General features: G+C 38.2%; 1 protein-coding gene across 13 annotated transcripts in view; it reads left to right on the plus strand.

Moving 5' to 3' along the window:
- The window catches only part of CCDC30 (coiled-coil domain containing 30), a 146,084-nt gene that overhangs the window by 68,779 nt on the left and 64,443 nt on the right, over positions 1 to 12,862 (plus strand). For 10 of the 13 annotated variants that reach the window (XR_015157059.1, XR_015157058.1, XR_015157054.1 and 7 more), the window contains one exon: positions 3,843 to 4,012. The exons of the other annotated variants lie outside the window; for them this stretch is intronic. Coding sequence is in view for 6 of the 10 variants with exons in the window: in XM_086382562.1 (XP_086238688.1) it covers positions 3,843 to 4,012 (170 nt within the window). In the remaining 4 variants the exon portion in view is untranslated. The remainder of the gene's footprint in view (positions 1 to 3,842; positions 4,013 to 12,862) is intronic. 13 annotated transcript variants of the gene reach the window in all.

Consider the following 12,862-nt stretch of genomic DNA (forward strand, 5'->3'; position numbering starts at 1 on the left):
GAGGGTGGATTCACGTAGGCCGCCTTCCTCAGTTTACAGATAGGGACACCAGACTCGGAATAATGAACAGGTACCAAGTTGCCTGGTGTTTCTCAGCGTGATCTCTGTCCTCACTCCTCTAGAGCCTTAAGCAGAAAGTGGAACAAACAACTGAATGCTTTATGGTACTTCGACATGGCTGGTTGTGAGATTGAGCTATGTCACCAGGATAAAATTTCGGTAAGGAGGAGCCTGTGGAACAGTTACTCCTGTTCCACAGCATCTGTGCCATGAAGGGTCCTGTGGACTTAACTGTCTTCATGATAAAGAGCAAAGCTGACCACTTATAATATCCAGTGACTTGGTCATTTGAGAATCCAGAATACCTAGAAAGTGCTTAGTGTCAAGGTCGCCTTCCACTTTAGAAACCATCAGCAATTCTCACTTTGCTAGAATGACAAGTCTAAATTCTGTTTGACTTTCTTTACTTCTTTTTTTTAATTTAAATTTATTTATTTTAGTTGGAGGCTAATTACTTTACAATATTGTATTGGTTTTGCCATACATCAACATAAATCCACCACAGGGGTACATGTGTACCCCTTCCTGAATCCCCCTCCCTCTTCCCTCCCCGTACCATCCCTCTGGGTCATCCCAGTGCACCAGCCCCAAGCATCCTGTATCCTGCACTAAATCTGGACTGGTGATTCATTTCTTATATGATATACGTGTTTCAATGCCATTCTCCCAAATCTTCCCACCCTCTCCCTCTCCCACAGAGTCCAAAAGACTGTTCTATACATCTGTGTCTCTTTTGCTCTCTAACATACAGGGTTATCGTTACCGTCTTTCTAAATTCCATATATATGTGTTAGTATACTGTATTGGTGTTTTCCTTTCTGGCTTACTTCACTCTGTATAATAGGCTCCAGTTTCATCCACCTCATTAGAACTGATTCAAATGTATTCTTTTTAATGGCTGAGTAATACTCCATTGTGTATATGTACCACTGCTTTCTTATCCATTCATCTGCTGATGGACATCTAGGTTGCTTCCATGTCCTGGCTATTATAAACAGTGTTTTTGCAATGAACTTTGGGGGTACACGTGTCTCTTTCAATTCTGGTTTCCTCAGTGTGTATGCCCCAGCAGTGGGATTGCTGGGTCATAAGGCAGTTCTATTTCCAGTTTTTAAAGGAATCTCCACACTGTTCTCCATAGTGGCTGTACTAGTTTGCATTCCCACCAACAGTGTAAGAGGGTTCCCTTTTCTCCACACCCTCTCCAGCATTTATTGCTTGTAGACTTTTGGATAGCAGCCATTCTGACTGGCGTGAAATGGTACCTCATTGTACCATTTTGATTTGCATTTCTCTGATAATGAGTGATGTGGAGCATCTTTTCATGTGTTTGTTAGCCATCTATGTGTCTTCTTTGGAGAAATGTCTATTTAGTTCTTTTAATTGGGTCATTTATTTTTCTGGAGTTGAGCTGTAGGAGTTGCTTGTATATTTTTGAGATTAGTTGTTTGTCAGTTGCTTCATTTGCTATTATTTTCTCCCATTCTGAAGGCTGTCTTTTCACCTTGCTTAGAGTTTCCTTTGTTGTGCAGAAGCTTTTAAGTTTAATTAGGTCCCGTTTGTTTATTTTTGCTTTTATTTCCAATATTCTGAGAGGTGGGTCATAGAGGATCCTGCTGTGATTCATGTCAGAGAGTGTTTTGCCTATGTTCTCCTCTAGCGGTTTTATAGTTTCTGGTCTTATGTTTAGATCTTCAATCCATTTTGAGTTTATTTTTGTGTATGGTGTTAGAAAGTGTTCTAGTTTCATTCTTTTGCAAGTGGTTGACCAGTTTTCCCAGCACCACTTGTTAAAAAGATTGTCTTTTCTCCATTGTATATTCTTGCCTCCTTTGTCAAAGATAAGGTGTCCATATGTGCGTGGATTTATCTCTGGGCTTTCTCTTTTGTTCCATTGATCTATATTTCTGTCTTTGTGCCAGTACCATACTGTCTTGATGACTGTGGCTTTGTAGTAGAGCCTGAAGTCAGGTAGGTTGATTCCTCCAGTTCCATTCTTCTTTCTCAAGATTGCTTTGGCTATTCAAGGTTTTTTGTATTTCCATACAAATTGTGAAATTATTTGTTCTAGCTCTGTGAAAAAAACCATTGGTAGCTTGATAGGGATTGCATCGAATCTATAGATTGCTTTGGGTAGTATACTCATTTTCACTATATTGATTCTTCCAATCCATGAACATGGTATATTTCTCCATGTATTAGTGTCCTCTTTGATTTCTTTCACCAGTGTTTTATAGTTTTATATATATATATTTACTTTTTAAGAAACTAACATTGACTATTTGTAATGTTTAAGTTTTTACAATGACTATAAAAATCAGTGATTTAAATAGCATCTTGGAGTCTGTCTTCCTGTTCACAAAAGTTACACAAGTTTGTTAAGAAAATTACTGTCTTTCAGGTCTCTTCATCATCTGATCCCTCCCCTCAGTCTTGTCTTACTTCCTCAGCTCCTCACCTTGTAGCCTCTACTCCAGGAAGACCATCCTCCTCACTTGAGCAAAAATACTCCCTGCTCAGTTACACACTATGCCTTTGACCATATTGATTATGCTTGAAATAGTCTCTTCTATTACTCTCTTCTAAATGCTTGGTATAGTCTCTTCTTCACCTGTCTGTATCTTCCCACCTCCTAATTCCCAGTGTAAGAGCAAATTTCTCCCCTGGAGAGGTTATAATCCATATGAGATTATATATATAGCTTTATGGGATTATAACCCATATCACACACTGTGGTCTTTCTTCAGAAAATTGAAAAGGCCAAGAAGATAAAAAAGATTCAATAAAGTAACTTAAATTGATCTTTAGATTGTGTTCTTAGAATCAAACATATTAATAATAACTATAAAAACTTTGCATTTTCAGAGAGGCTCAGAATGGGAGTCAGACAGGTTGTTGTCTCTCTTCATGCAATACTTGAATGGAGATTCATCTTCCATTCTTGAAACTATCCCCCATCCACCCTTTCTGCTGCCTTCTGGAGGCATTTTTTCATTTTACATGAAAATATGCATTTGAGGAAAGGAATCTGTTTGTCAAAAAACAAAACAAAGCAACAAAACCTGGCCAAGTATTTTGCCAAACTACACAGCAGAGCAATGACTCTCAAAGCATCCACTAGAATCAGAATTGTCTGGGAGACTTATTTGAAGTGCATGTTCCCATTTCCCAGCCCATACCACTGACCTGAATCTCAGGAGTGGGGTGTCGATGTGAGACCGCATTTTTTTTAACTCCTTAGGTTATGCTCTTATTAGCTAAAATCTGAGAATCACTACAATAGTCTGGGAATCCTTACACGTTCAAGTGTTTCCAAACAAGTAAAATCTGATTGGAAGACTTCTGTGCTCTGTCATGTATAGCTAATATTATTTCTAATGTTTTCTTGCAACAGTATATTATTGCTTTTCAATAAATGAAGTACACTGTAAACTTGAGAACAGAAATATGTGATAATAATGCAAAAGCTCTAATAGGGTAACACATCTTTTTGCTTGTTAAAAGAGCACAACCCTAAACAGCACTCTAGGAAGCTAATCCTAGAGACCCAAAATACCCTCTTTTCTAAAAACCGTGGACTTAATGCACTCCTATGCCTATGGTAAAAATGAGTTAGATTAGGTAACAACTACAAAGTGTTAAATTGGAATAAGACTTCAATTTGGATGCAGTTTATGTTATTTAAGCTAATAATCATTTAAGCATGTAATGAAATCAACATACTTTTTTACAGTCACATATAAGAGTATACAAAATAGAATATTTGTCTTTTTACTTAACAGGTCTTGAAGCTTTTACAAGAATTTGAGCAATTAAATCATTTTACTGTAGGTAAAAAAACTGCAGCTGCTAATTTAACTTCAAGTGAAAATACCTGTAAAGATCTTATGCCTAAACTACCAATTTTGGGAATAGAAATTCAAAGCCTGAAGGAAGAAAAAGAGGAACTCTGGTAAATGGAGAAAAATCTCATGTCACCTTAATTATTTGGGGGGTATAATTATATAATTTTGATATTCATTTTCAAATGATGTGCATGGAAAAATCAGTTCAAAAAAATTCCCAAAGCTTGGCTTTTGATATGTTATTACAATCTCAAACTTTTGTTCCTTCTTTTAAAAATAAATATATGCTTTTTTGGAAAATCTGGAAAGCATGGAAAAGTATAAGGAAATTATAATTTCCACTATGGAAAAATGTTAATGTCCTAATTTTTTCTTTCTTGTCTTTTTTCCCATACATATACATGTATATGGGGCTTCCCTATATTCTTTCAGACTATAAAGGATCTCCTGCAATGCAGGAGACCCAGGTTCAATCCCTGGACTGGGAAGATCCCCAGGAGAAGGGAATGGCAACCCACATGAGTATTCTTGCCTGGAGAATTCCATGGATAGAGGAGCCTGGTGGGCTACAGTCCATGGGATCACCAAAAATCAGACATGACTGGGCAACTAACACTAACTAATACAAATATATGTAAAAAATATGTATTTTTTACATATTAAGACCATACTTTTCAGAGAGGTTTGTTTTTTGCTATTTTTATTTAACATTATATCTGATAATTGTTTTGAGAATTTTTTTCTTTTTTTTTCACTGTTGTTAATCTTGCCCTGTAACTGTTGTGTTCCTACTTTTCCAGCCAACGTATCTTTTATTTTTGGTTGCGCAGTTCAGTTCAGTCACTCAGTTGTGTCCGACTCTTTGCGACCCCATGGACTGCAGCATGCCAGGCTTCCCTGTCCATCACCAGCTCCTAGAGCCTACTTAAACTCATTTCCATCGTGTTGGTGATGCCATCCAACCATCTCTCATCCTCTGTTGTCCCCTTCTCCTCCTGCCTTCAATCTTTCCCAGCATCACGTCTTTTCCAGTGAGTCAGTTCTTTGCATCAGGTGGCCAGAGTATCAGAGTTTCAGCTTCAGCATCAGTTCTTCGAATGACTATTCAGGACTGATTTCCTTTAGGATTGACTGATTTGGATCTCCCTGTAGTCCAAGGGACTCTCAAGAGTCTTCTCCAACACCACAGTTCAAAAGCATCAATTCTTCGGTACTCAGCTTTCTTTATAGTTCAACTCTCACGTCCATACATGACTACTGGAAAAACCATAGCTTTGACTAGACCAGACCTCTATTGGTAAAATAACGTCTCTGCTTTTTTAATATACTGTCTAGGTTTGTCATAGCTTTTTTTCCAAGGAGAAAACGTCTTTTAATTTCATGTATGCAGTCACCATCTGCAATGATTTTGGAGCCCAAAAATATAAAGTCTCTCACTGTTTCCATTGTTTCCCCATGTATTTGCCATGAAGTGATGGGACCAGATGCCATGATCTTAGTCTTCTGAATGTTGAGTTTTAAGCCAACTTTTTTACTCTCTTCTTTCACTTTCATCAAGAAGCTCTTTAGTTCTTCTTCACTTTCTGCCACATTAATCTGTTTCCCAACCAGGGATGGAACCCAGGTCCCCTGCAGTGGAAGTACAGAGTCTTAACCACTGGACTGCTAGGGAAGTCCCATCAGAAGTATCTTGCACAGAAACTTTTGAGATTTAGACAAATGCATTACTATGTTTTGGCACAAATGCTATAGATGAAATCAAATTTTGTCTAGACAAAAGCCTAGAATTAGATCATCAAAAGGAAAAATAGATGACATTTTAACTTATATATCATACTAAAGGATACTTTATCAGTGAGTTGAGAAAATATGGCCTATATATAGCCAAATTTGTCTTTATTCTAAAATAGAAGGGACTGTTTTGCCAGTTTCAGGCCCCTGAATTTTATGTCCTCTTAAAAACTGGTTTTAAGTCTATAGTGAGCTCTAAGATTCAAAATCATGAGCCTTAGTTGCAGAAGCAGAATGAGATACTAGGGAGGTGTTGGAGAGCAGATATCATAGTGATCACAGGAGCAAAGAGCCAAGAAGCCAGATCACGATGTGTAGGTCTGTTGTAGGAGTAAGAAAAAGAAAGTCTAGTTCTGAGTACTAAAATAGTGTATTACAAGACTTTTGGGGGATATAGGCCTAGTAATTCTATTAGATGAATTGAGAGGAAAGACCAGTTAATCTAGATATTAGCCACAGATGCTGCTGCTGCTGCTAAGTCACTTCAGTCATGTCCAACTCTGTGCGACCCCATAGACAGCAGCCCACCAGGCTCCTCTGTCCCTGGGATTCTCCAGGCAAGAATACTGGAGTGGGTTGCCATTTCCTTCTCCAATGCATGCATGCATACTAAGTCGCTTCAGTTGTGTCTGACTCTGTGAAACCCTGTGGACCAGCAGCCCACCAGGCTCCTCTGTCCCTGGGATTCTCCAGGCAAGAACACTGGAGTGGGTTGCCATTTCCTTCTCCAGCCACAGATTAAGAGATAATTTAGAATGAATAAGTAACAATAGAGATGAAATAGCCAATCTGAATGCTTTTCAGAGAATAATTTGATAACGGTAATCAAAGCTGATGAAAATCCACCCAGCTGATTTGGGATAATCGGCAGAGATACTTGCCATAGGGAACAAGGCTGTGGCCTTAATTCATTTGGAGGTGGAGAACCTTGCCATGGAAAAGACACTGGACTTCTCTTTAAACAACTTCTTACAGCCACTTGTTTACACAGCTAGGTCGAAACTGCTCGCCATTGCTAGGATGGTAAGAAGTCCACTTATCTGCCGTATGTTTTCTTCTCTCCTCTTCTCATAATGTTTCCCTGTTTGCTTGTCTTCTGTGCCTCACTTCACAGCCCCCACTTATCTCAGATCCTTACACAATCACATTCAACAATAAATTGCTTATCTATCATGTGCCAGATACTGTAGGTAGATGCTGAGGCTACAAAGTAAGATAGACATGGGTCCTATCGTTAGAGGAGTTATGGTGCATATTGCCTGATGGGGGAAAATAAATCATTAAACAAGGAGGTCTTGGATGGGAGCACAAAGGAGGGGCTCTGGCCTAGTTAATGAAACAGAAAATATTCTTAAAGGGAACTGATAAATTGAGTCCTGAAGTATGAGTAATCAAGGGCAAAGCAAAAAGTTGGGAGAATAATTTCAGGGAAGATATGACATCTGCAAGAAAAAGCTTGGTTTGTTTGAGGAACTAAAAGTGACATCAGTGGTGCTGTAGCATAGAGTATGTAGAAAGGAAATGAGGAAGGAGATGCTGAGAATGAAGAGGAAGTCAGGGGTCTGATCTTGAGGGTATATGAATGCCTACCCTAGGGAATTTGGACAATGGGAAACTCCTGCAGGATTTAGTAACATAGCAGAGACATAGATAGATTTGTGCTTTAGAAAAATCACTCTCCCTGCTGTGTGGAAAGTAGATGGTTGGTACCAGAATGAAAGTAGCAAGACCAATTAGGAGGCTGTTACTGAAATGATGTTTGTGAGGATAGAGAAAAGTAGATGAAATTGAGAGGAGGCAGAATCAATGAAACTTGGGGATTAATGAGTATAGGAAGTAAGGAAGAAGGTACTCTAGGCAGAAGTTTGAGTATGAGAACAGATTAAGGACAATTTCATTTTCTGGTTTGATGGAATCATTCACATAATTTTGAGAGAGCGTCTTTGGAACAACCATGTGTGGATTTGCAACAAATAGTTTGACTTATGGGTTTGGAGGTCTGGGCTGGAGATAAATGTGAGGATCATCAATAGGTAGATGGTAATACAAGTCATATGATGGATATATTCCCATATGTTGCTTGATGAAAACACTCAAAGGCAGAAACGTAAGGAAAACCTCTCTATATGGATAAAAGGAGTACTTCGAACAGCTGAGACAAAACAGCTAGAGAAGTAGAAGAAAAGTCAAAAGCGTGTGTGTTACAGAAGCTAGATTAAAGAGTGTTTCAAGAAAGAAGTAGTCAGGAGTATCATATGCTACCAATGAGTCAAACAAAATAAGGGATAAAAAGTGACTGCTAAATTTAACAACCTGAAGGTGACTGGAGACTTTAATAAGAGCAGTTCCGATGAAGGGCAGAAAACACATTGCTTCCTAGATAACATGCCATGGGATGGTGAATGGGAGTGAGTTGAGGAGGGCATATGAGATGAGCAAATGGTGACTGTAGATAACACTTTCCAAAAAGTCTGGTTTCAAAAAGAAGAGAATGTGGAACCGAGTTAAAAGGAAATTCATGTATGTTTGAATACTGGTGAGGAAGTCTCCAAAAGGGCAGGTTTAGGACTCAGAAAATGGCTGGCATTAGTCAGGAGATCAACCTTGTCCACTGTAACAGGAGAAAGAAAGGGAGGATGAACAGAGATCCAAATGGTTTTTTTTTGGCTGCTCTGGGTTTTGGTGCCATGCGCAGCTTTGCCATGGCTTCTCTTGTTGCAGAGCACCGGCTCTTTAGTAGTTATGGCCCATGGGCTTAGTTGCCCCATGGCATCCCAGACCAGGGATTGAACATGTGTCCCCTGCATTAGCAGACAGATTCTTAACCACTGGACCATCAGGGAAGTCCCAAATGGGTTTATAACTTGAGAGGAAATCAAAGGACTTGTTCAGTGGTTTCTATGTGCTCCGAAGTAGGAAGCAAAGTTATCTGCTAAAAGTGAGAGAGAAAGAGAAAGAGCAGTGTTTGCAAGAGAATGAAAAAAGTTTGAAATAATCACTGTGGAAAATGGAAAAGAAAACTGACTGGGGAGAGCAGTTGGTATGGAGAGCCCAATCAAGGCCTGAGACCCCACCTTTATGTTTATTAACATTTAGTATAGACATGAGAAGATGGTTGAGTTTATCCAGGGTTGAGGTTTTGCCACATGAGTGGAGTGGAAGGACGATGGGGCAAGAGAATTGAATATTTTACTTAGACAGTGATTAAAATAAGGAACTCTGTAGACTCTGTGTTGAATAAAGAAGCAAAGTAAAGGGAACTGGGCAAGTAATTTAAGGTACTTATGATTGTATTGAGTACAAATTATGTAAAAAGGAGAAACTGGAATCCAAATATCTAATTTTAGTATTTCAGAAGTAGAGCAGTTATTGATGATACAACTCATGGTGTCCTTATACAAGTAGTTGGCAAAGTGGGAGAGAGGAGACAGTCATTAGAGATAAGGAGACTGAGGAACTGAGATGTCAAGACATTGGTGGGTGATCTCTATGGACCTTGGAATCTTCCAGGATGATGGCAGGACTTGGGATGAAGAAGATGCCAGAAAGCCATGAACCCAAATCTTCAACTGAAGAGAAGTAGGGAGTGTCACAGCACACCTAGCATGGTCCCATGTACACAGAAGCTGCTCAGTAAGCCCAACTGATTGATTCTTATAGTATATCTCCTCCACTAGATTTTAAGCTCCATTTAAGGTAATGGACTGTGTCTTGTTTTTCTACTGTTCTACCAGGCTTCCCTTGTGGCTCAGCTGGTAAAGAATCCGCCCACAATGCAGGAGACCTGGGTTTAATCCCTGAGTTGGGAAGATCCCCTGGAAAAGGAAAAGGCTACCCACTCCAGTATTCTGGCCTGGAGAAGTCCATGGACTGTATAGTCCATGGGGTCACAAAGAGTCAAGACATGATTGAACGACTTTTACTTTTCACTTTCATTAGACTTTAGTTCATTTTAACTGTACCCTGTCCTTTTAGGTTATCAAAATTCTTTCACATTTTATTTCATAAAATCCCAGCAATCTTATGAGTAAGGCAAGAAACTGAGACTCTGAGAGATTTTGCCGTACCAAACATTGCACAAGTGGTAGGTGGAAGATTTAGGACTAGAACTCATGACTCATACTATTATAGTCTCTTTCTTCAATCTCTATTCTCGTTCAAGACTGCCATGTATCAGGGCTACTAGAAAAGGAACAGGATAAGGATGCTGCCTAGGCACCTCCTACCAGGTGAAGAGCGAAGCCAATTACAAAGTTATAGAATGGTGTAAAAGTAACAGGGGATTGGTTGCAGTCAGAACTCAGTAAATAAATATTAAGAGCTGTGTTAGAGGGGAGGAGAAATTTGAGAGTCATGGTGGGTTTTCTAGTCCCTAGGCTGTAGGTGTACTGACTGCAGGGCATGTTCTCAGTTCCATGTCATTTTTGACTGGTAGTCTGCTTTTACCCATGCAACTTTTACATCATTATTATCATCATATAAAAATAATACAGTATACATAGTAGTATTTGGATAAAGTTTTTTTCTTGTTTGTTTGTTTTTTCATTTTGTTTTTTGGCCACATGGAATGTGGGATCTTGATCTTAGTTCCCCAACCAAGGATTGAGCCCCTGCTTACCTGCAGGGGAAGCACAGAGTCAACCACTGGGCCTCCAGGGAAGTTCCTGTATTACTCTTAAAAACCTGTTCAGTTTTCTTTTCATTTCCAAGTCATATTTTCTCTTATACCTTTTAAAAAGATAAAGCGTTTTCTTTTTTGGAGAGCATTTATTTTAATGAATCTTTGTCTTAATATATTAAGATTACTTGAAATTAAATTCCCCTATTCTTGGGTATTGCAGTTCTCCTTAATTAATTCATATGAATACAGTTCATTTATCCAGACTATTAATAAAGATGTAAAATGGCATTATCCCAAGATTGTCCCTGGGAAAGAACTGCTCATCATTTCCTCCAAGTCAGAGAAGACTCACTGACTGCTGTGCTCTGAACAAGGGTTTACAGGCACATCTTATGGACCTACCTAAGAGGAGGACCATCTAAACTTTATGGAAATATGATGAAGGCAGCTTCTCTTCTCCTGTGACTGCATGGCCACAATGCAATTATAGAAGGAAACCATATTAGGTCTGGCTAAATTTACTCTTTATTATTCACTCCTCTAAATATGAGAAGTCAAGCACCTTCATAAATAGTAAATGGGCAGTTTATAGATAATTTTTCATTTTTAAACTAAACTTTTGAGACAATTGTGTATCCACATGCAGTTGTAAAAAATAATAGCAATCCCCATTTATGCTTTACCAGTTTCCCCCAATGGTAACCTCTTGCAAAACTGTAGTACAGTATCATAATCTGGATATTGACATTGACACAGTCAAGATACAGAGCATTTCCATCACTCCAAGGATACCTCGTGTTGTCCTTTTACAGCCACCCCCACTTCCCTCCTACTTCACCCCTTCCTTAACTCCTGGCCCTGTTCTGTTCTAATTCTAACTAGTCTATTCTCCATTTCTGTAAGTTTTTCTTTTCAAGGATGTTATATAAATGTAACTATATAATAAGTAGTATTTTAGGGTTGACTTTTTTCACTCAACATAATTCTCTAGAGATTCATCTAGGTTATTGCATATATCGATAGTTGGATACTTTCATTGCTGAGTAATATATCCTTGGTATGGCTATACCACAGATTTTTTTTAAAGCTTTCATCCATTGAAGGACACCTGCGTTATTTCCAGTTCTGGCTATTATGAATAAAGCTGCTATAAATATTCAAGTTTTATGGGAACATATTATTTTTTCCTCTGGGATAAATCCCCACCAATGCAATTTTGGGTAACCCAGGTACTCACATATTTAGTTTTAATTAAACTTTTTAAAATAAATTGCCAAGCTTTTTCCAGAATGACTGTATCATTTTACATTCCCACTAGGTGTGTGTAAGTGACCCAGTTTCTCTGTATCCTCACTAGCATTTGGTGTTATCACTTTTAAATTTTAGCCATTCTAATAGGCGTATAGTAATAACCCATTGTAGTTTTAATTTGCATTTTCCTAATGTGTAACATCTTTTTGTGTATATCTGTGTATCCTCTTTAGTGAAGACTCCTTTGATATGTTTTCCCTATTTTCTAACTGGATTTGTTTTGTTAATGTTAAATTTTAAGAGTTCTTTTTAAATTCTAGATTCTAGTTTTTTTGTTGGTTATGTGACTTGCAAATATTTTTCCCAGTCTATGCCCTGTCTTTTCATCCTCTTAACAAGGTTTTTCCCAGAGCAAAAAAAATTTAATTTTGATGAGGTATCAAATTTCCCTTTTACAGATCATACTTTTGGTGTTAAATCTAAGAATTCTTTGCCTCACCTTAAATCTTGAATATTTTCTCCTATGTTTTATAGTTTGTGTTTAAGCTCATGATCTATTTTGAATTAATTTCTGTATAAGGTATGAGACTTAGATGGGATTCTTTTTTTTTGCCTATAGATATTCAATTACTTTAGCCTCATTTCTTGAAAATACTGTCTTCCATTGAATTGCTTTCACTCTTTGACAAAAATGAGTTAGGCATGATTGCGAGCTTCTGTTTCTGGTTTCTCTATTCTATTCCATTGATCTGTGTGTCTGTTCCTCCACTAATACCACACAATTTTGATTACTATAGCTATATAACAAACTTTGAAATTGGATAGACTAATTACATTTATTCCTTTTCAAAATCCTTTAACTATCTAATTCCTTTGCCTTTTCATATAATTAATGCTGGAATAATCTTATCTGTAACTGTAAAAAATCTTGTTGGAATTTTGATACAAATTGTTTTAAACCTGCATATCAATTTAGGGAGAATTCACATCTTTCCTATGAAGAATCCTCCAATCCGTGGACATAGTATGTCCTACATTTCTGTTTAGTGAAGTGAAGTCTCTCAGTCGTGTCCAACTCTTTGCGACCCCGTGGACTGTAACCTACCAGGCTCCTCCGTCCGTGGGATTCTCCAGGCAAGAACACTGGAGTGGGTTGCCATTTCCTTCTCGAGGGGATCTTCCCGATCCAGGGGTTGAACCCGGGTCTCCCGCCTTGCAGGCAGATGCTTTAACCTCTGAGCCACCAGGATTTAGATATATTCTTTTATTTTTTTTTCATCAGTTTATTATGGTT

This window comes from Bos grunniens, chromosome 3 (assembly GCF_055505025.1).
Source record: "Bos grunniens cultivar Pamir isolate PY7600 chromosome 3, Bosgru_T2T1.0, whole genome shotgun sequence".
NCBI classification, from domain to species: Eukaryota; Metazoa; Chordata; class Mammalia; order Artiodactyla; family Bovidae; genus Bos; species Bos grunniens.